The sequence below is a fragment of the Anomalospiza imberbis genome, chromosome 13 (assembly GCF_031753505.1).
Source record: "Anomalospiza imberbis isolate Cuckoo-Finch-1a 21T00152 chromosome 13, ASM3175350v1, whole genome shotgun sequence".
NCBI lineage: Eukaryota > Metazoa > Chordata > Aves > Passeriformes > Viduidae > Anomalospiza > Anomalospiza imberbis.
Window position 1 is genome coordinate 8,260,475 of NC_089693.1, and position 26,708 is coordinate 8,287,182.

Consider the following 26,708-nt stretch of genomic DNA (forward strand, 5'->3'; position numbering starts at 1 on the left):
TAAATTAAATTAAACAGTATATCAGCTGGACCAGAACAGCTTTTATAAAATGTATTAGGGATAGAGTAGGAATGAGGATGGACAGGTCTCTGCTCTGATTCTGTCACTGTGGTCCTCACATAGGTTACAGCTGTGCAGGAACTGCTCAAATGTGATACTACCCAAGAGATTTCCATCTGTTCCAGGAGAACAGGAACACGATACCTCTCCCTCTCTGCACCTTCCTTCTCCCTGTGTAGAGTGCAAGGAGCACAGTCTGTCATCTGTGTTCACTAGCAATTCCCTAGGAAACTGCCAGCACAAAGGAGAGAGATGGATAGACTGTCCCTCCTGATGTGATACAGTGAGCAAAGTACACTGCAGAAAAGTAGGAAGGCTGGGCCCAATTTCTGGCTAGGAAGACTTGGGAATATTTGTGATTGCTTTAGAACCCTTGAATGAAAGATACTACCCAAAGGCAGCCTCAGCTATCAATCTTCCAAAAGGCTTCTTTTCTGAGGAAGAATACCAGGACAGCAGTAATCCCATCTCAGTTTGATGTCCTCTGCCAAAGTTAATGAGAGAGATCAAAGCTGATTATGACACCATACTTGGATATTGTGGGACAAAAATATGTGCTGTAGGTATATTAAAAGCCTTAGCTTCAAATTTCCTAAAGAAAGCCTACAAAATCTCATATGCATTTTGAGGATCTGTGAAGCTACAGAAATGTCCTGTTTTATAACTTTCTCCAGTAGAACATTTTATTTTTTTTAATCTATCCAAATCGAATGACATTTTGACAGAGAGGAATATTTGTCTAATTTAAGGAAACACTGATCAGATCTGCTTCGCTGTAAAACTTTTTATCATCTGCAAATCTCCAGCCATTCAAGTATCCAAGACTGCTTTAGAAAAAGACTTCAGGCATTATAATTTTACAAGAAGTGAGTAACTGCTTGGAGAGTTTTGCAGAACAAATGGTTTGCTTCTAAGCAATCATAGTGATGTTTTAGCTTCCCTAATGAGGTAGTTCCCTCAAGGAGCTGGAGAATACTGACACCAGATACTCCCTCTGTTGTTGCAGCAGATTCCTCTGGCATTGACAAATAGCCTATCTGAGCTAGCAAAGTCAGATGGACAGGAACAGAACAAACAAGAGTGCCAAACCCAGAGTAGTCTGGTATTCCTGGCATTCCTAAGCAGGTGGGAAGACGGCTGAACACACATTTTTGTAATTTGGGACACTTGTACCTTGATCCTTGACAGGTGCTTCAGTCATATTGTTTACTTTCTATACACCAGGATGTGTCCAGGCACTGAGTTTATTCATGCAGAACAACCCTCTGAATCCAAGAATCCAGTGACACAGTATGAGCTAAGAGCTCTCCACTCATGCAGTAGAGACAACAAAAAGTTGCAAAAGCAAAAATTGGCTCAGAGTACCTTCAGGGATGCATTAAATTCTGCTGGATTTAAAGGTCTCTGAAGGAGTATTGCTATTAAAGGATCACCAAGCAGTGCTGCCCTGATCTTTGCTCCCCTTAAATTTCAAGGACTAGAGCAGAAACAGGTAGGGCCAGCTTTCCTGAGTACATGGAGACTTTTCAGTGGCCAAAGCCATCCTGTTAGAGCATCTCTGGTCCCTGTATCCTCACAATTTAGCAGCTGGTCACCAGAGCAGTTGATAGTCTCCAGGCTTTCTGTGCAGTGACCCATTTGTGGAAGGGTTTATCCATATACGGCTACTTTAATGTTACAGAATTTAGGAGTCCAGATTTTAAATAGTAATTAATAGTAATTAATACTCAAATCCTGTAGCATATACAAAGCACAGACGTGTTTGGAGGGTTGTGTTATGGGCAGGACTGGGGAGCACAGAGAAGTTCCCAGTGAGACTGGAGTTGCTGTGTTGATGACTAGACACGCACAGCGTGAGCCACTCCTGCCCTGAAAGACTTTAGTATCCACACAGACAAAGCAGATGCGGGAGAAGAAAAAGCACAGAGGTACAAAATAACTTCTTTGCCTAAAGTTACTCATCAGCCCACAATGGCACACTGCTCTCCTGAATGCTCAATGAACTATTTAACATGGATATTAAAAGCTTAAGTGGGGAGTCATTAGGGCTTTAAAAGGCCCCAGCCCTAGATTTCTAAAGAAGGCTATCTAGAAGGAAGCTCCCAGATTTGTAACCACGTGGCAACACAATCTGCCTCATTTTGAAAGATGCTGAGCTGCCCGGTGGCTCCGACTGGAACCAAAGCAGCGCTGCCCTGGGGAATCCCTCCTCCCTGCGCTGCCCCTTCCCAGGAAAAGTCACCGAGCAGCCGGTTTGCTCTCGGCTTCAGCGGCTCCAAGGGCACCCAGGAGCTGCTGGCCCTGAAGCGGTGCCATCCCTGTGGGCAGGGCAGCACTGACCTGGCTCCACTGGCAGCGGTGGGCATTGTCTGATGCCTGGCATCTCACTTGCCTGTTTTCACAGGTTTCATCCATTAATTCTCAACCTCTACCTGGGTTTTTACCTATTATCCCTGATGATCACTCAGTTTTCACCAGATTATTTTTTCTCCCATCTTCTGAGAGGCAGAAAAACATTTCGTTATTTTTAGGGATGGACTCATGTCTCTGATTGGGAAACCACTATACAGAAAACAAAAGCAGAGTATTAAAGTCTTGAACAATATGAGGGTTTTTATTCCAACCATTTTCACAACAGACTTGATGAGTAAGGCTCCAGAATGCCATACATAAATGCCAAGAAATTGGATTTTCATTTCTGCTCTTTTTTTTAATGAGAAATAGTCCCTGGGTTGTTTTGGAAAATGAATGCTGAAAGCTGGAGATCCTGATGGTAATTGATGTTTTTTCATTTCCACATGTGCATCCTTCTTGCAAACTATGTAGCATCAGCACAGTAAATATCCTTTATGTAATTTAAAAGTAAAATGCAACATGGAGCATGCTAATAGAGCTTGATGGTAATATCATATAAACAGAAGCATGAGGGAATCTGAAATCATCCTGGGCAAATTTCTGCTCTTGGCTAAAATCCTACAACCCCCTTGAAGTCGGTGGCATTCTGGGCTTGCAAATACAAGAAGAATTTGGACTCTAATTCTGCAAATCTCTGAATGTGGGCATTGCAATGGAAAGCTGGCATTGTTGCTCATCAAGGCCACTGCCAAATAACTGTTGGGCCCAATTTCCAACAGGCCTCTGTAGCTGAAACTCCAGCTTATCCTGTTAGGATAAGGCTTAGAACAGGGGTCAAAGTACCTGTGGATAAAAAAAATCCAGTGAGACTCAGAATCAAATAAAAGAAAATTTAAGATACACTTGTTCAAGAGAACCTTGTGCTTATTTCTTTTATATTTTTATAGTCTGTCTCTCAGGAAGCAGGAGCTGATTCTGCTCTCAATAAACCTATGGTAAAAATCTCAGCAGAGTCAGGAGCTGCACATTGGGCCCCAAACAACAAGATTAGAACTGAAATGATGATAGCACTTAACACCAGATCCAAAGCCCACTGAGGTAAAAGAGAGACTTCCCATTTACCAGCTCTGAAGATAAATCTACCTCAAAATGAATACATTACTGAGATTCCTCTAATGACTTCTAAATCTTTAGCTAAAGAAAGAACAAGCTACTATAGCAGAAGCAAACATAAAAGGAGCCAAAGGAAAAGGTCCTCTGTGTTAGCAGATAGATTAAATGGATTTGGGAGAAGGGAGTAAAAATCAGAAGAAACCTCTTTCAGAAAAATTGTGCCCATATTTTCTAAAGAGGTATATGAATAGATAGTCCTTAAAACCATGAAAATAAGTTGTGCTGGGGAATGAAGGTGATGAGAGCATTAATATATGAAAGCAGATCTGAGTAATGTAGGTCAAGGAGAATAAACACCATTCCAGTTGTGACGTTACAGAAGAGGAAGTAATGTTCACTGATTACCACTCACCATTTTGCCATACATCATCAAATCACAGGCACAGCTGGGAAACCTTTCACCTCTCTCCTGGGTGTTTCAGCTTGGACTGGGATCCCCTGCCTAAATGTTTGGAGTTTCTTTTGGATTTCTCTGTCAAAGCAAAATGATGCCTGGTAGAATGAAGTTGTTCCTTAAAGGACATCCCACTGAATATCAGGCTCCCCATGCTTCAGGCAGTCCTGTGCCCTTCTGAGCATTTGTGGACTCTTAAAAATAAAAACTATTCTGATCAACTTAAGGTGGACCAATAGCCTCCAACTCCTCTGCAGTGGTCCACAGAAAACAGGCTTCTGTTTGCAGCTGCTGGCTCAGAATCACTTTTGACTTCTTCAGCTGATTTCAAAGCCAAAGATGCCCTTCTCTGGGTGGTTAACATCTAAGCCATTTCTCTGATTATACACTTCCTTTTTAATCCTTATCTTACTTGACTTCAGCAAGGTTTTTTAGCCTATCAGTCCCTAGATCCTCAGATCAGAAAACTGAACACTATTACTTCAATATTATGCTTTTCATTCACAGTAGAACAACATGTACATTTAATTTCTAAATGCATCCTTTATTCTACCCCAAGAATAAACCTGGCCATCTTCTTTGGGAATTTTCTTCCTCAGAGACAGCTTGACTACCGGCTTTTTTTTAATGCAAATGGCATAAAACTTTGTGTTCCCTTTTTTTCTAGAGGTTGTTTGCCTCTTCTGAGCTGTGGCAGCTTTTGACTGTACCAGACATAGTGATTCTGAATGCTCCAAAAACCCCACTTACTCCAGCATTATTGTAACTAAGGTTTCTCTTTTCAGCACATGAGAACTGATGAGCGTCACCCGCAACTTGAGTAAGATCACATTTGAACATTCTGCTGCTCCCCCTTGACATCTGATGCCACAACTTAACATTTGTTGCACCATGTGTTGCTGGTCAGTAACTCCTGGCGGGAGGTGTCCGTCTTGTTCACTGTTTGCATTTCCCTTGTATCGACGCTGCTGTTCTGCCAGCTGCTGTGCTGGTCACTCACAACTGCAGAACAATCAGTTGGCCTTTTCCTGAACGCTGAGGATGTTGTGCCCTACTATTCTGCATTTATATTTCCAATGATGAGATGAAACTTGACACAAAGAAAACAGTCCAGGAACAACCAGAGGGAATTAATTCAAGGTTTAAAAAAAATCATTTTAAAAAGAGATGATCATGGAGAGGTTGGGAGGAATGCAATCATCACTCCCTGCAGATCCTTGTGATTACTGCCAAGACCATGAGAGTGCTCCAAATAATGTTGTGGTGAATGCTGTGATACCCACATGCAATGCAGGTCATCTTCTGCTCATGCAACCTGGCATTTGGAAAACCGATTGCATCAGCGAAGACAGCCAAGACTGAATAATCTCTACCAAAATAGCTGTAAAGCTACGCTAGCATTTCCATGCTGGTTGTACTAGCATTTTCTAGTGTTGATCCAAGCTCTGATATTCAAAACAAACAAACAAATAAGGTGTTTTCTTCCCTTTTAGTACTTTTTCCAGGTTTATGGATCTACCTACTCAGCTCTCAACATGGGTTATAGCAAGCTCCTAGCAATGAGAAGCCTCTGCTTGGATTTTATCTTTGCTGAAATCTTTATGTGTCCTCTTGCAATGCCTTCCTCTGCTCTAAACAAGACCCCAAATTTTAAATCTCTTCACAGTACCTCTAGGAAATCAATGATTCTGATGGGTCCATTCCAGCTCAGTGATTATAGTCTGTGATTGTAGGAAATGGGAACATGTTTTACCCAACCTCAGCTTCTCTGGCTGCAAGACTGCACACTCTTCCTTCCCTCCTCCAAAACTCTCTGCAAACTCCACTCACCTCCTGCCAGCTACTCTAGCCTCGGCCCATTCCTCTCCCCTATCCACAGATAAAATTCTCCTTTTATTTGGTTTGTTTCATGTCCCTGGAATCCTGTACTCCATATCTGCATCAAGTCACTCATCATCCTTAAATCTCACCTTTAAAACCTGTGTGCATGGTATGGGCTGTGACAAGTGGGGAGAATGTATATTAAAAAAAAAAAAAAGGAAATATATCCATATATATCGGGTGTGAGCTGGAAATGGTGTGCATGTCAAGAAGCTGTAGTGGATTGTCTCAAAGCCCCACACGGAGAGAAGAAAACACAAGCAGGTGATATTACAGTTAAGAAGAAAGGCCAAGGCCACCGCTGCCTTCCCACAGGGCACAGAAGGCGAGGGGCCTGAGGACCGACCCCACACAGCGCCCTGAGCCCCGCAGGAAGCCCCGCCAGGAGAGACCTTCCCCTTCGCGGACCTGAAGGGCAGAGGGAGCGGCAGCAGGCGCCTCCACGGGTATTTTACAGCAAAATGAATTCATTGTGGGGCAGGAGGGCGGCTGCCGCTGCCCCAGCCCGCTCGTCCTGCCGCGTTCGCCTCAGGTCACCCCTGCGGGCGGGGGGCACGCGGGGCGGGCCGCTGTCCCTTTAAATAGCATTCGCTGGTTTACGTCGCCGCCGTCGCCGTGTAATAATTACTCGCGGGCCGTAGCGCCGCCTCCCGCTCCCCGCGGCCTCCCTGCCTGGGCTCCGCCAATCAGCGCCCGCCCGCGTCACTCCGAGGGCAACGAAACACGGAGAAAGGGGAAAAAAAAGTTTGGTGAGGAGCGAGAGGGGCCGGCGGGCGCGGCGGGCCCGGCGCAGGTGAGGGAGCGCGGCGGGGCCGGGGCGGCCGGGCCGGGGCTGCGGCCGCGGCCCCGGCCCCGGCCCCGCACCGCGACGGGGCGGGGGAACGGCGGCCGCCCGCCCACTTGCCCCGGGAGCGGCGGAGGGGCTGTGGGGAGGCTTCCCCTTCGTACCCCCGACCCCCGCACGCAGCGGGCGAGGGGCTGCGGGGCGACGGCGGGCGCGGGGCCCGCGGCTTTTTCTCTGCCTTTTTTGGTGGTTCCGTCCTCCTCTCCCCACCCCCGGCGGGCGGCTGCGTGCGCAGGAGCCATCCCGGGGCAGAGGTGTTTGTACTCGTGTCCTTGGGTGGAAGGGAGAGGCAGAGCCGGCCCTCCGCCAGCGCTGCGCCGGCCGGGCCCGGCCCTGCGCCCTCCGCACGGACCGCGGGGTTTCGGCGGCGCTGCCCTGCCCGCCCGAGCGTGCCCCCAGCCCGGAGCGGGCCCCGCTGCCCCTCGGGTGAGCCCAGTGCAGCGGGCTTGGCTGGTGTGGGGATAGGGCTGCTCGGGAATCAACATGCACTTTGTGTTGTACCACTCTTGTAGTTAAACCAAGGGTTAAGGCTTGTAAAGTCTGTCGTGCTTCGGCGTTTTGCTTTATGAGAAGTTATTGTTGTTGTTTTGGTGTTCGCCCAGGAAGCCTGTGAGATTTAACCCAATTTGCCTCCTAGGCTTTGCCAAAAGCCTGGAGTGATAGATAAAGGGTGTGAACATCCACTCGTGTTTCCACAGGATGTTAGGATTGGGTAACCTTAGAAAATAAAAAGGGCAGTTACCTTACTGCTAATAACAACAGCAGCAACAACAAAGTACAGAAGCTTCCACCATATGTGCTGGTATAACGTGGAGGCATTCAGCAAAACCGTGGTGGTTACTTCACCCTCTGCATGGCTTGACTTCAAGTGCACCGTTGTGTTCTGAAGTCCATTCCCGAGTGTTTGTCCGGGCTTGTCCTATAATAGGTGTCATTGCATAAGAGTTACAGGGAGCAAAGAGCGTGCCGAGTTTCTTTCACTCTTATAAGGTTCTGTGCTCACATCTTAACTGTGCCAAACTCTGCACTGAAAAGAGAAGGGCACAGCTTGGTAAGCTGCCCTGTGAAGTTCAGTGGGAAAAAAAAAAGAAATTCTCTTTTTCCTCCTACTTCCAAGTAAGTGTTTTTGTTTGTCTTGTGTCGTCTTAAATAATTTTTCGCACAGAGTGCTAATCCTCTTCTGAGCCGCGGATGATGGTAAGTCAACAATTGAGGAAGTAAATATGTCCATTCATTGCTTTGTCTCTTTCTTGTCTGTCCTCTAACTTTTACAGCTTTACTCTTTGAATTTTGTCTGATTTGTTTTTGTAGCGCTGAGGTACCTACACCTGTTCTTTACTATCACCTAACATAGAGCAAGGGGACTGGCTCTTTTCTGATCTGTCTTGTATTTGTTCAGGCCAAAATAAATGTATAATGGGAGGATTTTTGTTCCTTATGTACTGAATAGCCAAGTCTCTGACATTTCAGTGGCATAATTCCTTGAGTTTATTACTTTGCAGACAGAGAAGGAGATATTCTTCAGTAGTGGGAAAACTGTCTCCTGTATATATTTCATAGAATACCTCTTAAAATGTTTCTCTTAAAAACCTCTGAATCATGTTAAATTTATTTTAATCTGTTACTGTTGAGCTTCTTGACTAATCATGAATTTATGGCAAAAATTCACAACATTATATATGACAGTATACTTACAGGAGTGTGATTGAAGAATGTAAGTTTACATTTCAACTTCTTGTTACTTCATGGTCTCAGATGGCACATTCAAAACCTTACACAAATAGCTTGAAAGAGATAGTGGCAAGTTATCAGAGGGAGAGTAACATTAACAAAAACTACTGAAAAGTTGCTATGGTTACAGATAAAGGTAATCCCTGTTTCTGTGAAAGTGTGTCATTTTGTAACAGCTGTATTAATCGGTCTGATTTCTGAGAAAATTGGAAGTATACAAACTTCTGGCTCCATTTCCTTGGCAGTTAATTGCTATGCATTTTTTTTAAATACTGAATGGGCTGTGACTTGCTTTCAAGATACATCATTTGACCTACAAAGATTATTACAGCTTATGTATAAATGCACTTGGACTATGCTGAATTCAATGGAAACTGTAGTATACTTATTTTTTGCTCCACCCAAGAGATACTTAATGTCAAGGAAGTGTTTTTTAAAATGTCTAGATCCTTTTTCAAGGACTTTGGCTGAAGCAAGTGATGTAGTCCTCTGTCACCAGAGACCTTGGTTGTGCAGCTGTACAAGATACAGTTCCGTGTTCTGATTTAAAAAAAAAAAAGGACAAAACACCCAACCACATCACACACCCCCCAAAAACCCCAACAACCACCCCAAAGCAACCCCACGTGGCAGCTGCTGAGAAGCTGAGACCTATGAGGAATGTCCAGCTTTATAGGCCAGGAGGCCACAGGGCAGGGACAAATTATTCTATTAAGGGCTTTTTGCCTTTATAGAAAGAGTTGGGATGTAACATGCTGGAACTTTGATAGTATCTCAAGTCAGCTAAGCTTTGAGTGGTTTGAGATAGCTGCTAAAACAATCCAGTGGGATGTGTCTGTCTGGTGTGTCTGTGCTGCTGGCCAGACAGCTCAGCAGACCTCTCTGTATTTACCACATGCACCTCTTTGTTGTTTCCAGATCTGATTATTGTGGTGCAGTAGTACATCTGGGATTGAAAGCAGCAAGAGGAATCTCAGAAGTTCAAGATTACTGAAATCTCATCAGTCTGGTATGTTGTTCTCTTCAAACTCCTGGAATAGCAAGTTGAATTCTTTGTACGTGAGGGCCTCCTTAGTTACAGCTAAGGATAAGTTTCCTGCTAGGTTTCTAGGATCTTGGCTTTTCTTCAGCAATTTCATTCTCGGGAAGTAATGTGCTACTAAGAGCTATGAACTGTGTATTGTTGGGCTTCTGTAGAAGATTGTTTTTGGTAGTGGTGTTTGAAGCAGGACAATGAACCCAAGCTCTGGGGACCTTCAGTCAACATACACTCTGAACTTGTTTTCATTTTGCTTATCCAGCTTGGAAATTCCAGGTACTTTTGCAGACTTTCAAAACGAAAGTCAGGCTGGAAAGGAGCTACTGCTAGTAGACTTTGCAGAGACTGATGTGTTGAAGAATGCATAATATGAAAAGGAATGTTTGTTTCTTCATACAGGGATTTTTTTCCCTACTGCCTTTATGTAGACATGGCACTCATGAAATAATGGGATTTTTTAGGTTTGATAAAAAGCTTTATAATATTGTCTCAGAGTAATTTCTCAAATGCTAAAGTTCTGAAATTCCTACACTAATGTACTTTTAAAACTGATATATTTTAAGAAATATACAGCAAGTTTGGGAACTATTGTTTATAAATAGGATTACAGCATCTGAGGGTGTGAAAGGGATGAGAAGTTAAATATTTCTTTGAAAAGTGTCTCTAGTAATAAGAAAAGCTAAAAGTCTGAACTATAATAATAAAAAATTCAGCATGGTGTAGTGCAGACATCATTGACAGCCAGAGGGTAAAGTCCTTTATTTTAATGCCAGTTCAGTGTGTGTATGCAGCAGATCAGTTTCTTTGCTGTTTATTAACATGTACAGAATCCAGGAGGTGTCATGGATTCAGGACTGAAAGCCAGGTGCAAAATAGTGAAGAAAAGCTTTTGTGGTTCACACTGATCTGCTGGGGCCTGGATTGAGTAACCATCTCTTCATTAATCCCTGAACAGCCATCACATGTGGCTTTTGATCACTACTATTCTTGTCTCTGAACTGGTGACTTACAGAAGGAAGGCTCTGTTCGTGATCTCTTGAGCTGTCAAGTCTCCCAAACTTGCTGTCTTCTGTGTGTGTAAGATTAGAGAACAAATGGCCTTTTAGCTGTTCCATGATTACCATAGTCAAATGAGAGTCAGGTGCTCTCTTACTGCCCAAGTGCAAAGTTGGGTGGCAGCAAACTGATTTTTTTTTTAACGCTGCTGTGAAAGCTTCCCTGCTTAGTGTTCTTTCAGCTGCAATCTGCTGTTTTCCTTTTTTTCTGTATTGCTACAGATATTGTAATAGGAGCAAAGGCTTAACTTGAGCCTGAACCTTAAAATGTGCCTGTGCCGTTTTTCCAGAATGTATGTGTGTTTAGAGAGGAAATAGATGGCTTCTTGCAGAAGCTGAGGCTAAAAATTAGGCTTTTTAATCCAGTTTCACTACTTTTTCTTCAGTATGGGGTAATGACTTGAATAGCAATTTTTAAATGCGTGGATTCCCAACATTTAGATAGATATGTTTACCTGTGATTTCTAGTCCAGTGACCTTAGGGTCAACCATGAATCTAGTTTGGATACCCCACTTCACAGATGATGTGGGGATCTTCACTTTCATGAGGATAGCAAATTACTCTTGGGGCTTTCTTATTAGGACAGTACGGTATAGGTGTGTTTTGGTTTTAAATGAGATGAGGTGAGAAAATCTGGGAGGCCAGTGCTGAGTTTGCTTTGCCATCCCCCTTCTGCTCTGGGTAAGCCATACTCTTGCTCATCAGAGGCTGGCCAAACTTCTGCCAGCTCAGAGACTCAAGGCAGATGGAAGGGGCTGATTAGCACTAGAGCTGTTTTCAGGAGCTGGCCAGACTGCAGGGCTGGAGGGGGGAAGAGGTGGGGAGGAAAAGGGATGGAACATCTCCCCTGTAGTGATAAGAGCTGCTAGTTGCCTGTGTGACAGAAGCATGAGCTGAAGTGTGGGATGTTTGATGATAAAAATTATTTTTCATTGCCATTACAAGGTGGTGAGACTGCTGTGGTAGCAAATAGAGCTGGAGACTTTGGAATACTATATTAGGTTTGGGTTTTTTTCCCCTCTTCTTTTTAAAGAATCCCAACAATAATGTTGACTATAGGGTTGTCGTGTCTTCTAGCACTCAACAGTTTGGTTGATGTAGTTTGTGACTTGTGCTGCTGTTTCTATGGGCCTAAAGTTAATGTGCTCTGAATTGAAGCTTTCCAAGATTGGTTCCTGAGATACTTTATTGGTCTGTTTTGTTTGTGTGAGCTGTGTTCTTGGTTTTGATTGCTTAGATAAGGGTTGGTCAGAAAAAGTGTCATGCAAGTGTGAGTTATGCTCAGGGGACCCCAGATCAGCTTCCAGCAGTGCTGGCTCTCATAGGCCACTGAATTCTGATGCAAGGATTAAGGTCTGGTTGTTTCAGTTTATATTGTAGGTGTTGTGGAGGAAGGTATGTGAATATTGTTAATTCTATTCTTGTAGTTTTCCATACATACCAACTTATAACCAGTTGCTGCTTTTCAGTTGTACTTGGATTTGTGGCATGATAGGTTGATTTAAAGTAGGTAACACAAAATGTGCAATTTCATCGTTTTAGCAGAAGTAAATATCCTTCCTAAGGGTGTTTTTTATGCTCTTTTTGGTGTTATCACAGCTCAAGGGAGCACTTAGCTGTAAATATTTTCCTGATGTTGCGTAGTATTTGCAGTAAAGCAGTGTGCTGGACTGCCTTGGACTTCATTAATCTGTATTAGGGAAGTTAAAACTTCCCTGTTTTGTGGTATTGGTAGTGGCTGAAGTAAGGGAAGGCAGGCAGTTCCAGCACTGGGAAAGGTGACAAGAACCAGAAACAAGTTTTTCCTCTCTGCCTTCACACACGACAAAAACAGCCCCAATCTGCTTGTGCTGACAAGTGCTTTATCTTCCTCTAGCTTAATGTTTTTAGTTATTTTACACTAAACACGTGAAAATATTTTATGTAAGGCAGCCTTGCTACCCAGATAAGTCTTGTGTATCTATGATGATACTTGTGGGTGCAGGAGGGAACACTGACTGTGTTCTGGCTCTTCCCTGTGTTGCTTATTAGGATGGGGTAAGGTTTGTCTTGAACCAGGTGTCCTATCTGCACTTGTGAAATATTTGTTAAGCCTTGTTTTGTTTTTACTCATCTTTTCACTGGATAGCATAGGGAACCACATCTGTGTTTGCACGAAGGAAAAAGAACCACTTTCAATCTAAAATACAGGTTTTTGTGTAGTGCTGAGGGGAAGCTGTGCCGTGAGAAACGCTGCTGTCATAACGTGACCAGGATCTTGCAAATTTGTTCAGTCAAGTGAAGCCTGAATAAGCACAAAAAGTTTCTGGCAGAAGCCGTGGTACCTTGTGGGATGGAGACAGTCACTTCCTGCGGAGCTCCTGCTGACTCATGCTTTAAATGGGTGGAAGTCTTTGGAACCGGCGACCCGATGTATTTTTAGCCGGGGTTACTAATTTATATAGCGTGCTCGGCCTCCCAGGGTAACTCCAGTCACCCTTAAAGCGCGGATGGGCTCCAAACCCACAGCTAATTTTATCCCATAAGTGGAGCAAGCGGCAGTTGTGTAATTGCCGCGGGAGAAGCGTTCCCAGCCCGCTCGGGTGTTATCCGCTCTTCCACCCCCGACCCCCGTCGTGGAGCGAGGTGCCAGGAGGGGTGGGCGCCCCGCGGGGACCGGGGTCCGGGCATCAGTCCCGGGGTGCGCCCGCCCGCGGCTCGGGTTTGTCACGGCGGCAGCGGGGCACGGTCCCTTTAAGAGCGCGCGCCCGGGGTGCCCGAGCCCGCCCAGCCTAACCTGCTAGCAAGGAAAAGTTCTTTACGTGACGGACAGGCCGTTCCGCCAATCAGCGGGCGCGGCCCTGCCGGCGGGGCGGGCCTCCGCCGCCTCGACCAATAGGAGCGGGAGGGCGGGCCCCGTGCCCACGGTAGGTTGCGCCGAAGTGCAGCTCCAAGTGAAGTTAATCTGGGGTGAAGCGAGCAGAGAATTGTGGAGATCGTGTTGGTAGGAATTTTGCCCTTCTAATCGCGTCGGGTGGCGTCGTTCCGCCCCCCGGGGCAGTGGAGTTCATGTGCGTGGGGCTTTCCTTCGTCGTTTCGCTTTCTAATGATGGCAGGATATTAACATTTATGCAGGGAAGCAGAACAAAAGGGCTCTTTAGACAGGAAATAAGGTGCTGAGAGACTCAAACTTGACCGAGTTTCTTTTGTCATCTCTCGCCTTGCACTGGGTGTTCTGGCGTGGAAGAATCGAGCGGTTCCACATTATCTTATGGAGAAATGTTAATTCTAAAATAGCGTGGATAATGCTGCTGTTTTGGAGTTACACAATGTTACAGGAAGAGAGCTCGATTTTAACTCTAACTTCCCTGATTCTGATGAGATTGGAGGTAACTAATTATGACAGCTGCTCTGGGATTATTCAGTGATAGCATTTGCTCCAAGTCATTTGTCTTAAATTGTCCTTTGTTGTACCACTGAAGGCTTCTGTGCTGTTGTCTGTGTGTTTGTTCTTGATGAGAAGAATGTCTCGCAGGTCTTTAGCATTTAGAACAAAGATATGTAAAAACTATGTAAAACATGGCAATTTTTTCCTCAATTTAATCAGTTTTGTAGGGTGTCTGGGTTTGTAAGAGCTCTGATTACAAACACAGGCAGGAAAAATGAAGTGTTACTGCTCTGTGTTGCAGCTATTACCCTTCTAGCTAAGGGGAAAAAAAGGGGGAGGGGGAGAAATTTTATTTTCCTTTGGAATTGGTCTGAATCTCTTTGGAAACCTGTATTGCCTAATGGTAGCAGGTGTTTTATTTGAGGGAAGATTATTTTCAGTTTCTGCACCAGTTTTATCATATGTGGTATTTTTAGTGGCACTTTATGCATCTGAAAGGGCTTCAGGAACAGGAAAAGTATGAATTGCCATGGGTGGCATGGGATAGGGTGAGAGGGAGGAGAGCAGGAAGTGGCGAGGCAGGAAACAGGGGGGTTCTAATGAGAATGAAGACTTTCTGTTAATTGTCACCCTTTCTATATTAGATGAGGCCACATACAGAACAAAGCTTTCAGATTGGGAAATCTATTTTCTTACTTCCCTAAATACTTCCTGTTTTTATAAAATCACTTGGGTTGTTACACAGCTGCTCCTGGGAATTGGAAAGAAAGACTCATGTCCCCAATACTTGTTGAGTCTAAGAAGTTTGGTGGGTTTTGTATGATTAGTCATGGTGATAGAAGATTGGATGTGAAAAATTGAGCAACAGTCTGTCAAATGACCGTGGAAAGCAATTGCTTAGACCTTTACTGAATGTAAACAAGTGTTATTTTCAAAGTATAGCTCGTTCTTTCAGTTTTACATTGAGCCATTGTGTTTTCTCCTAAAATGTTGGGAGTAGATTGCTTTTATATATATTTATCAGTGTCTTGACACACTGGTGTCTTGCCATGGGCTAGTGGCTTATAGGCCCGAATTACTAATTTGCTCTTGCTGCCTTTATCTGTTTATGCCATTTTTAAATGTCCTGTATTGTATTTAAACCCTGAAAATACTATTTTAGAATGGGCAGTGACTATATATGGTCTTTTAGCAGAGAGCCGGGATAGGTTTCTTGTACTGGGTTTAAGACCAGGATACATAAGTGTTTAATACCTGGATATTAATTTCTTAACTTCCATGTGATGCTAGGCCTAAGACTTAAGTGGTTAGATCAGGTGTATGAGGTGAGGGCAAGAAGAGTTAGCTGGAATTTCTCTAAACTGATGAGTATGTGTATTAGAATTGCTGAAACTAAAGGAAGCCAACTGAAGTATTTGTGTGCTGTTAAATATTGCATTTAGCCAAAAACTGGTTTTATTTAGAACCAGATAAAAGCTGATGCATGATTCAACTTGGTTCCTGTTGCTTGATAAGTGAGCAGCCATGTTTCTTGAGTCCCCTCTAGCCCCCAACTTAGGAAAGATGTATTATCTGGGACCAGTTTTGCTGATTTATTCAACACAAGAGTGAAATGCTCAACTCTCTCGCCACATGTATACAGTTCTAATGCAGGCTGTTTGTAGAAAGCAAATCTGCCCTAAAGGATAAACATACCACTTTGCTGGCACAGCTGTACAACTTCTGTATTCAGGCTACAGCAAATGTTTCTTGCCTGCATTCAAAGCCGTTGCTGGCAGGACCCGTGTTGTCCCCGCACAATGATTGGTTGTTCCAGCATTTCTTGTTCATAAAAACCTTCTCCTGCACATGCTCCATCTGCAGATCTTAAACACTGTGAATGTGTTGTGTGCTGTGGGATTTATGTGTCTGCTTCTTGTGCCAGGATGGAATATACATCTCTGATGTGAATAAGAGATTCTTAAAATCCACTGTAATTTTATCTCCTTTCTTTGTGACAAAGGACATCTGTGCCCTACAGTCCACCAGCTGCTGGTGGCACTGCCCAGTGTGAGGTGGGTGGCCCAGCATGAGCTGGATGGTGACCCTGCACTCTGGTCCTGTTCTGTGCTACTTGGAGCAGGCTGTGTTTCTGCCATGGGCTGATCTCTGTAAAATATCCCCAAGCCTTCGGGAGGGCTGCTGCCCACCCTGAAACCAGGAATGTGGGCTTTGGATCCCCCCTGCTTGTTGGGCCCCCTCTGCCCCCCATGGGGCCTCCTGCACGCTCCCAGCAGAGGGGTTCTGTGAGCACTGCAGCCACAGTCAACTAGGCTGGCTCAAATTGTTCTCAACTCGTGGCTGGAGCCAGCCCAACTGGCTCTTTTCCCCTTCTCTTCCTCTCCCTGTTTCCCAAGTGGTTTAGGGATCATTTCTGCTAATTGCCCTGTGTCCAAGGCAGAAGGGAGGAGGGAGAAGAATAATGTCATCCTAGAGCCTGTCAGCCATACCCAAAAAGGGACACCTGCCCTTGCTTTTAGCTGGGAGGTTTGGCCTCTAACTGGTTTTCTTGCAGTTTCTAGGAAAGGGGTGAGCTGAGGAGGCGTGATCAGCACAGGGCTGCTGTTGCAGGGCAGATTGGTGCCCAGGACCAGCCCTCTCCTGCAGATACAAGGGCTCCTCAGGAGATAGTTGTGTGTCCTCCTGTGGTGTGGAGCTCGCTCTGGGTGGGGCGGATCATCTGCCCAGTGATGTTTACACTGTAATAAGGTTTTGTGAAAATAAGCATTTAATTGCACATGACCGACAAAGGAATAAAAATAGTTGGGATCTGTTCTTGGTTTAAAATCCACTTAATAGAGACATGAAACATGTTTGGGATTTTTAAACCTGCTTTGTTTTTTTTTTTTTTTTTTTTTTACCTTTAGAAGTATCAGGAACATTAAGTCTTTCTTCCCTGTTCTTGTTGGATCTCTCAGATGTGTCATAAGCTTCTCAGCCCTTAATTGAAGGGGTGGGGTGGTATATTTTTAACAGATCCCTTCTTCCAAGTGTGTTTATAGGGCTTTTGAGCTAAACAGAGATTAGCTAAAACAAAGCTTTGACAGTGCAAAAACTGTTTCTCCTCAATCACGTTGGGAATCTTTGCTCATTCTCCAGTTGTTGAAAGAAACTGAGGGTTTTTTTTCATTTGAGAAGTAACTTTTTGTCTATTAAATTATGCATTAAGAGATAAACTGAGTTAAATCCTAACCTGATCCATCTTCTGCTCCATTTAGATCAACTTAAGACAGTATTTTGAGAATTACTTAGACAAATGAATACACTTGTTTGAGTATTTCCTAAAAATAGCTCCTTTTTAAGCAGCAGTTTTATTAAAACCACAGTTCTTCCTTTAACTTAATGCCTCAGCAGTCTTGCAGGAGTTCAGACTGTCTCTGTGCTGAAGACCACCCCTGCTCAGCTGTTCTGCCCTGCCAGGATGTATTTATGTCACAAGACTCTAACCTTCAGGATATGGTATTTCTCAGTCTGAAACGTAATAATCCTGTATCTGGAGAACTAAACTATAAACAGTGTGGCTGGCTTGGCAGGCCCTGGCAGCCACCCCAGCAGTTTAGGTAGCCCAGGGTTTAAGGCAGCACTGTACCAGTGTGTCCTGTAATTCATGATGCTACTGCATCTTTATCTATGTGAAGGATTAGGGAGACAAATGTAAACTTCATAATCAAATTGGAATGGGAGCTTAAGAGAGGTATTTCTGAGATGGAAGTGAGGTGTTCTGGGCTCGTTTAAACATTTTGCATTGTGTGGGTTTTTTAAGCAAGGCCTGAAGTTTTTACCATTAGTTTGAACAATGCAGGAGGCTGGATGATTTTCATGTGTGTGCTATGGAATGTAATTGTGTTGATGAAAGTAGAATATTGCATGAGAAAGGCAGGTATTTTCCACTTAATGTTTAAAATATGTTTGTAGTGAGAGAACCACTGATTCTTCAGACAAAAATGTAGCATTCTGTTCCTAAATTGGACATATTAATGCATTTTATACAGAACGCTAGCTCTAATTTAGATTGCCAGAAGAAAACATTCAGTGAGTTGTTGATCATGCTGGTTGCAAGGATAGGGTGATGGCGAGGATACAAGACTGCAAAGAAGGATAAAATTGTTTCTCTACTACCCCTTGTATGAATTTTGTATGAATTCAACATGTTTTTCTAAAATAATATACAATCAAGTCCTTGATGCAATGCAATGTTGTCATGCACCAGAATATTTTCTGTGCAACAGGATGACCTTGCATTGGCATCTGCACCCTTATCAAGGTGGGGGCAAAAGAAGTGGTTGTGAGTGTTAAACTGAAAGGTTTAGAGATTGCTCTCCTTGCCCACCTCATTCAGATTCAGGTGAGGTGCTTATCAGATAAATTTAGTTGCTGATACCAGAGAGTTTTCTAAGTGAATTTCACCAGACTTCTCATGTTGGAATTAAGCTATCCAAATATCATGCTGTTGTGTGGCATGCTGTTGGATATTGGTGTCAAGTCTTTAAATGATTTTGTAGGTATTAATTAGAATTAGTTATCAAACAAATTTTGTTCTCCAGGTGAAAGGTGACAAGAAAAGTATTTTAGTGTTTTATGATACCAAAATATTTGATTACTAATGTGCAAAGAAAGAGAAGAAAATTGTGGCAACATGGAAGGACTTTGCTGAAATGCTTTTTAGGGGAAAAAAAAAACTTCAGAATGGCTCAGTAGAATTGTTTTGAGTATCAACATATTTTCATTGGGTTTGTTTAAGTATCCTTGGAGAGGAGGAAGGCAGCATTAGTAACAATAGGTCAAGGTAAGTGTATTACTCTTAGTTACATAACAAACAAATTATCAGTTGTGTGTGACAAACCATGCAGGGGCTAAGACTAGTACTGAGATAAAGGAGTGTTGGATTTGTAGAATGGTCTGGTATCTGGGCATGACTTTATTGCCTTCTTAATAAATCCAGTCGAACTTGGTGCTTTGAGTGCATTTAAAAGTGATTTTAAAACTTCTGTGCATAGCAGTGGAGTAATTGCTTTAATTTTTTCTTCAGTATAACAACAAAAAAAATCTCATTTCACACTCTGGTCACTTGGTTGATTTTGTTGCCTTCCTGCATTTGCTTTTCTCTTACTTGGTGTCTGTGAAGCTTTTGGCTCTTGCCTCTGGTCTCACTTTCTGCAGGAATTAGCTTGTTATTCTGCAAAGTCATAATGTGACTGTGACCCATGGTCTTAAGTTTATACCTAGTCATTCTGTATATAAATAAATCCCTGATTAGTTGCTACCTACTTATCCTTCTGTCTTCAACCTCAGATCCCACACTACACAATCAGAATGCTTGGAACATTAGTCTTCTCTGAATAATACTTGTGTCCTTGCTGCTGCTCTGACACCTTAATTCTCAGACTGTCAAGGCCTGAAATGAAGAATTTTTTTAAACTTTTTTGTATGGCCTGAAAGCTCAGCCTGGTGAACTTAAACAGGGTGGCATATGCAGTGTAAAATGTGCATTGCAGTGTTGCTGGGTTTCCTTGAGCAGCATCAAGTGTTACAGTGGGACAATTGATTTTTGAAATGCATGCTTATGGGTTAAAATTAATGTGGTTTTTTTAAAGTAAGGGATACAAATATTCTTCAACAGTTGTGTGGGGATTTTTGCCCTCACAAAAGGAGTGTGAGACAGAAGGAATTTCTGGGAGACAGTGTAAGGTCACTGGGCTTTTCTTCAAGCCGTAGTGAGGATGCCGTTCTTGTGGAACCAGCGTAGCTGAAGCTGCTGTGCCTGTGGCTGCATCCTTAGGCCCAGCTAAAGGCCCTTGTTCTTGCTGACAACCCTCCTGTTTCTGACCCAGTACTGTAATAAAAAGGAAAATACTTTGTTCTTTTTTCCACTGTTTCCTGATAGTAGCCCTGTTGGCCATAGTTTGTGAATAGAAAGGAATGAGCATCATGATAGGAAGCCACATGTTGTTGACAGTTGAAGCTCAATATCCTGTGAGCAGATTTTTTTCTCTCCCCATTTTTATCCATTCTGAAGTGTGACACTGCCTTTAATAAGCCAAGCAAAATAGTTGGTGATCTGGCCTGCATTTTTCTACGTTTGTGTACTTTCCCTTTATATTGTGAACTTTTTTTCTCTAGAAAGTGCTGTTACTTTGCCATGTGTCAATCTGTTCTCTGGCAGAATAAAATCACTATGGCAAGAGGATAAAAAGAGAAATTGGATCTACTTAAGGAGTTGTTCAAAATGCTTCTAAAAATGTAAATTTATGTTTATGTGGCTTGAGGAAAAAGGGGATATCCCAGGGCACTACTTAACAGCTTGGCCTTCTTGATTACAAGTCCCTCCTGTAAAGCCATTTATGGCTTTATTTTTCCATGTAGAATTGTAGAAGAAAACTCTGTACAAAGGTAGCACAGTAATAAGTGGGGAGACAGTGGCATCCAGCCATGCTATTTTTAGGTGATTTTGTTCTTAACTTGCTGATCTAAGTGTTGTGGACAGTGAGTGGGGGAGACATTGTACTAGAAATGTGTGCTCACATAGTGGAATCTTGTCTGGAAATAGAATGAATAACAGCCTTGGTCATCAGGAGGGCAGTTCAGAGAGTTGTAACTGGAGTATTTTGTAGGTAAAAAGGATGCCCTAGTGATTAAAGCACAGTGTTTGCAATGCAGACTCTTACTTGAGAGCTGTCAGCTCTGGCTTTCTCCTCAGTTGAGAAACTGAAATAAGTGCAGTCTGTTCTGTATGGGCTTAGGGAAGAAGTGTAAAAAACTGTTTTCTGTTCCATGATGGCAGTGGGGGAAGAAATGCCAGTTGTCCTCAATCAAGTTGCTTCCAGTATTTTTTTAAGCTTTTCTTAAGCAGTGACCTCTCCATCTGAGCAAGTGGTGTACTTCTGGAAACCTTCAGAAAGGAGAGTGTCTGATTGCAAATTTCTGATAGTTCTCTAGCCCCTTATCTGTTAACTTGACACTTGGATAGTTAAAGCTGACACAAGGCAACTCTCACTAATTCATGCTCTGACCTCCTGGTGATGTGGGCCTTTTTCCTTGGCTTAAGCTATAAGTGAGGCTATGCCTTAAATTTTAGTTCTACTACTGACTTGGTAAGGTTCACGTTCATTGTTAACTTTGACTCCTCTGGCACAGAGCTGCACCATAAACCAGACACAAGAGCCAATCCAAGCTTTTGAAGAACGAAGTCTTTAGGGTAGATCAGCTCCTGTCCCAGCAATGCTGTGACAGAAGTGTTTAATGCCCCCAATTAGCTGTATCATGAAATCATTGCATTAGTTGCATATGAATAGATACTGAAGTGTGTGTGTATAGGCTGCAGTTGGATGTTTACATGTTCATTGTTTCAGGGAGTGTAAAGTGACAGCTGAGAGGAAAGGAAAGATGCAAAACTTCAGAGTGTGACCAGTTGGTCTGTTCGTATCTTGAGTGAAACTTGACAGTGTATTAAAGTGATGGATAAATACCAGTTGTCCAACATGGCAGCTGCTGATCACCTGTGAAGTATTTTCCTATGCTTTGTGCAGAGTGATAAGTTTTAGTATGTAGACATCTACATAGTACATGTAATTTTTTGGGACCGTGTAAGCTGGCTTCCCCAGTGATTGAAATAATAATTAAGGGATTAAAAAAACAGCAACCCCCCCCCCCCCCCGAATGCATTGAGGTTAAAACAAAGTAATACCTTTGAGTCCCTTGACTAAATTTAAGTGTATTGCAAGAGATGAGGAATGCAGCTTTGCCACAGGGAATGCTGTACTTAGATCTCTTCTGCCAAAAACTTGTCCTTACGTACCCTCTTTCTTTGGTCAGGCTTTAGCTTTAGGTTGAGTTCCCCATCAAACCACAGTATGGGTATTGTATAATTTTACACACTTAAATTAGATACAATGCATAATTCTAAATAGAACTACACATCACACATGATAATCACAGTGTTCTTGGAAGTTAAGCTGAATTCAAGATGCCCTAGCCAGAAATGATGGTAGTTTTATTTATTAACACATAGGAACCCCGATATTAGAGCAGGAGCTCCCTTAGCATTAGGCCCATGTAGAGCTGTAGCATTATAAGCTAATTAAAATTCTACATAGTGCTGTTTATGAAAACAAATTATAATGTGTTTTGTGCTTACTGTCAGTTCTCAGCAACAGGTGCTTTGTTAACAAGAAGCTGTCTATTTTGGGAACTTGTGTTAAAGCGGCTTTTATCTCTTCTGGGTTTGATATGCTTAAAATAAGTGAAACTTATGCTGTATTGAGAGAAGATTACTTATTCACTGAAGCTCAAAAGAAGCGATTACTGAATCTATTCTTTCAGTAATTATGAGGGTAATCTTGTAAGTGTTTGAATCTTTCTTACAGATTATTTCTCATCAGTGTGTTAAGTCAAACCTGTTTTAAAATACAGCACCAAAGATAGTTTATGGAGTTGCTCTCCTGCATCCCTGTTGGCCTGGTATTCTAAAGGAATTTAGAGAATAGAAAATTCTAGAATCTCCTGATTCCAATTCTATACAACCTCTGATTTCTGAAATGGCCAGCTTCAATATGTGGTACCAGAGAAAGCAGAATCCAACCCTGCCTGGTCTGTTTCAGAGTAGCTTTCTTGCCTTTCTTAGAGCATTTTAAAAGAAGGCATTTCTGTTATTTGACAGATTGCAAGTAAACCTTAAATTTATGGGACTGTGAAGGGCAGCTCAAGTATTCCTGCAGCACCTGAATGCTAGAATACAGGTATGAGATGGCACAAACTCCAGAGGAAAGAAAAGGGCTCCTCAAGCAATGTCTGTGACTTGTACGGCTTGGCACCAGTTCAGCCACACATGATGGAAACTGTGAGCTGACATAGCCAACTGCTGATGAGCAATTACTGACATGGTTTGATTTTTCTAATGGGTGTAACTTCTGAATTTTTATTCCACTTGAGCAGAAATGCCAGAGCAAGCACTCTAAAAGGGTGCTCTTTTAAAAGTAGCTGTGCGTTCTGTCACAAGTGTAACTTCACGTAAGGTTTCAGTGTCAGTCTTAATCTCAGAGACAGCTATCTTCCAAAAATGGGCCTGCTCAGCCTTAAATCTTGGGTGAGCTGGGGAGGCTAAACTGAGTAAGTATAACTTCATATTTGGGGGGAAGGACACTCTTCTCTGGCTTGTGCATGGACATAGGGTGCTTTGGGTAGGGCAGCAGGACCAGCGGGGTGGCTGGCCAGTGTCCTCTCTGTGTTCCTCAGATATGCCTCTTGAACTTCTCTCACCATGTCTCCCCCAGGGATGCAAGATCAAAAACTAGCTTCCTGAAACACATGATGACTCTTGTCTGGTATTGACTTTTCTTTGTAACTCACATAGACCTTGTCTTTACTGTGTACTGAACAGCTATAGTTACTGCATTTGCTCTCAGTGCTTTTAATGTTTAACCAGTTATCTTTATTGAAAGTCCCTGTCATGGCTCGCTGTAAACAAGCATGTCTAGCTCCAAGGGTTATTTGCTGTTTTTTCTCTTGAACCCAAGAAGTGAGTTTAGTTATGTGTCTAGGTTTTGTTTTGTTGTTTTCACTTGCATTCAGGTTGACCTCTCCAAAAAGGCAGCTTTGTCAGCTTGGATTTTCTGATAGTCATCAGTGGAGAGACAGAAACTTAGAACATGCTGGTGGTGCCTCTTTCTGAAAGCATTTCTGTGTTGCTCTGGACTGGATTTTGATGGATGAACTGGGGGTGCCTACAAATGTATTGTGCTACTGGGGAATAAGAAGCTTTTAAATTTTCTAAGATGAAAAAATGATTTTTCTTTGAGTCTCAGGAAGTTTGTATGCTGTCATATGCAAGGGTCTAATTCTAGTGGTGCTACAGTGTTAGTCTATAACAACTAGGAAGTCCCAATGTACAGGCTTAAATGTACAAACAGCGATAATCCTTGGCTTCCTGACTTGTATTTTGCTGCTTTAGACTCAAATTGAAGTGCATGATAAGTAGGAGTGTTGAAGGCTTTTTACAGAGTGCTGCACTTAATTTTTTAGGCGTCTTAGCAGATGCTCCATAAAGTAGTGGTCATTCCTGCAAAAAACCCCCCATCACACCAGTAGATCCGTGTGGCAGCTTTCTGCCATTCAAGTGCATATCCTTTTGTCTGTACTCTGCCTCTTTGAAATCCAAAATAGATAAAATATTATTCTTCCTACTAGGTAATAAAATGTATATCTTACATTGCTTGTTAATTGCTGGAGTTTCATGGAATTGGCCCTTTATTTGGTGTATTGACTATACTAGAAAGTTTGGAAATTAAATATGAAAATTTTGCTTACACTTGTTTTCGCTTGTAGACTTTAAGTGGTTACTGCACGCAATTAGATACTGTTGTATGAGGTGAATGAGAGTCTGAGGTACCACTTTTACAGAAGTTAATCTTTGGGTCTGGTAATCCATGCTTTGCAAAGGTTAAGCGTGGTCACAAGTAGTAATTACAGTTTCAAAGTAACATCTATTAATAGTGTATGTAGACAAGCATGGAAAGCTGAGTCCTTACTATCAGTGATCTCCTTGATACCAGTATAGAATCTGTGCATCTTTGTTCTTGCTTAGCAAGAGTGGAGAGGTTGTAGTGAAATGTTCTCTTGTTCCTCGTGTAACCTTGAGTACAAGAGCAGTCAGCTGTACTTAGAGCATGCATGCTTTAACAGTGGAGGCTTTGTCTGTACCAGGTGTTCCTGGGTTTATGATATTCTGGCTCAGATTAGTTATAAAAGTTGCTAATGTTTTGTTCCTTCCTAAGACCTCAACTGTCTCTTTTCTGTCCATCTGCCACTTTCTCTCATGAGCGTATCTTTTTTTTCCACTAGTGTGATTCTTTCATAGTCTTTCTAACATCTTAAATCTGAGATACAGCTTTCTTAAGATTCCAGTTTTATTTATATTTTAGTTCTTGTATGGAAGGATTTAAGCTTGCTAACTAATAAAAATTGGAAGTGAAGAAAAGACTTCTCTAACCCTTTATACCTTTTTGTAAAGTTTCTGCTAGGAGTGTCTAGTATAAGTACTTGATTGTAGCCTAAATTAAGTGTGTGAATGAAACAAAAATAAAAAGCTGTTCAACAGGAATAGACAGGAACATAGTAGATATTAAATGACTTGTCAAGTGAGTTAAAAGAACATCTTATGTAAGTCTTCGGTCACAAGCGTGAGTATTTTGTTTTTGTTATGAAGTCATATAAATTCAACTTCACATTGCAATTTAAAACCTTAGTTTGCTTGAGCAGGAAGAAAACTGGAGACTCAGTAGAATAAGTGGAAAGCTTAAAATGTATGGATTCTCTTGGTGCTGAGGAAGTTGGAACTCCAGTGTTTTGAAAAATGCAGCAGCTGTGTGTTCTGCTGCTACAGGAACAAAGAGGTCGCTGCCCTTACAGATCTGCTTGCATAGCTGGTCCTTAACCATATTCACTTTTTTTAACTCAAAGCATTCTGATGAAACTGGGTCAGAGTGTAACTACACATGTAGCTGTGCTGGCAAATGTGAACCAGCTGCAGTGCTTTAGCAAGGGTGAGCTGTAAGATGAAATGACATGTCTGACTGCAACCAGCAAGCTGGGCTGAGCTGTAATGACTGAGGCCCCTATTCAAATCTGCCAGTTCTTCTTGGCTCCATAGCAAGTTGCTGGGACATGATAATGCCTTAAAGCAGCTACTGCTCAGTGATGTAAATTGGAGCCTTTTGGGACACAGCAATGGAGTAAAAAAAAACAGGACTGTTCTGTAGCTTGCTACTAATTTGTGATTCTATTGCTTTGTACCCTGATTAGTGTCCTGCTGGAAGCAGGACACCTGAGCAGCAAATTCCAATACTAATCCTCAATCACAGCCAGTGCTCTGGGAGCTTCTGCAGTAAGATTCAACAGAACTTTATTCTTGGGCTTTTATTTGCCCTTTGTTTTTATAAGCCTGTAGAGAAATGCATTTCCTATTTATTGCTTTTTGTACCAGCCTGCCTTTTCATATGGTGGGACAGGTGGTATTGGGTATCTGGGCCAGTACATGCTACAAAGTGAAGTGTATTTTTGTGTGCCCAACTTTGTGTCTTATTTGTGCTTGGAATGAAGCTTTGTATGTCTAAGCAGCACACATTACCACTTCTGCAGCTTCTATGCTTCATTAGCACAAAGAGAAAATGACCAATAGTGTTGATGCTACTTCAGTCAGTGCTGAGCTGCTTCATTATAAAGGTGATTATGACAGAGGAGGGAATATTTTAATCACTTGTTAAAATTGGATTTATCATTTGAGGTGAGTGTCAGGTAAAACTGTCAGTGTGCTGATTTTGACAGTGAAGAGTAGCTCACACTGTGTTCTGCTTTCTCTTTGAGCAGCAGTTTCAAAGCTGGCATCAGAATGGTTCAGACTGTGTCTGCTGTGCTGCTGAGGCACAAAGCTGTTTGGGTGGTCTCAGCATTAGCTTTTGGGAGGGATCCTTCCCATACCAGTCACAGATTTTAGGAGTATTTGCAGAGCACAAGACTGTACTGCAGGATGTGAGGATCTGCTTGTTTTCCTTACCAGAACTTGAAGGTAACTGGTATTCAAGAGACCTTTTTATTTGTGAAGACAGATGAAGAGAAAGCTGGCTTCTGTGCCAGATTTTTTTTTCTTGTCTAGAACTGGTGGAGGGGGGGCAGCAGTGAAAGAGATTATTCTTAAACCTTGTGTGTTTAATCCTGCTAAATGCTGCTTTCTCTGATCTTACTGATTAACATTTGAAGCCTATAAAGCTAGGGTATC

The 26,708-nt window shown here is 42.6% G+C and overlaps 1 protein-coding gene and 3 long non-coding RNA genes across 9 annotated transcripts in view; 1 reads left to right on the forward strand and 3 right to left on the reverse strand.

The window, feature by feature from the left end:
- Positions 1-3,091: 3,091 nt before the first annotated feature.
- On the reverse strand, positions 3,092-4,281 carry LOC137481571 (uncharacterized). The gene is made up of 2 exons (XR_011003551.1): positions 3,731-4,281; positions 3,092-3,258 (listed from the first exon to the last, which is right to left on the reverse strand). It is a non-coding gene; the product is annotated as an uncharacterized lncRNA (long non-coding RNA).
- Positions 4,282-4,784: 503 nt separating this feature from the next.
- LOC137481836 (uncharacterized) lies at positions 4,785-6,362 on the reverse strand. The gene is made up of 2 exons (XR_011003707.1): positions 5,953-6,362; positions 4,785-5,072 (listed from the first exon to the last, which is right to left on the reverse strand). It is a non-coding gene; the product is annotated as an uncharacterized lncRNA (long non-coding RNA).
- Positions 6,363-6,516: 154 nt separating this feature from the next.
- The window catches only part of ZFAND6 (zinc finger AN1-type containing 6), a 36,564-nt gene continuing 16,372 nt past the window's right edge, over positions 6,517-26,708 (forward strand). The window contains exons 1-2 of one of the 6 annotated variants that reach the window (XM_068203759.1): positions 6,517-6,656; positions 9,357-9,447. Coding sequence is in view for 1 of the 6 variants with exons in the window: in XM_068203758.1 (XP_068059859.1) it covers positions 13,582-13,583 (2 nt within the window). In the remaining 5 variants the exon portion in view is untranslated. Of the gene's footprint in view, positions 6,657-9,356; positions 9,448-13,414; positions 13,584-13,672; positions 13,902-26,708 lie in introns of those variants that run through there. The other 5 variants (XM_068203761.1, XM_068203764.1, XM_068203760.1 and 2 more) reach the window with 5 other exon arrangements.
- Positions 7,493-13,263, reverse strand: LOC137481835 (uncharacterized). The gene is made up of 2 exons (XR_011003706.1): positions 9,331-13,263; positions 7,493-7,876 (listed from the first exon to the last, which is right to left on the reverse strand). It is a non-coding gene; the product is annotated as an uncharacterized lncRNA (long non-coding RNA).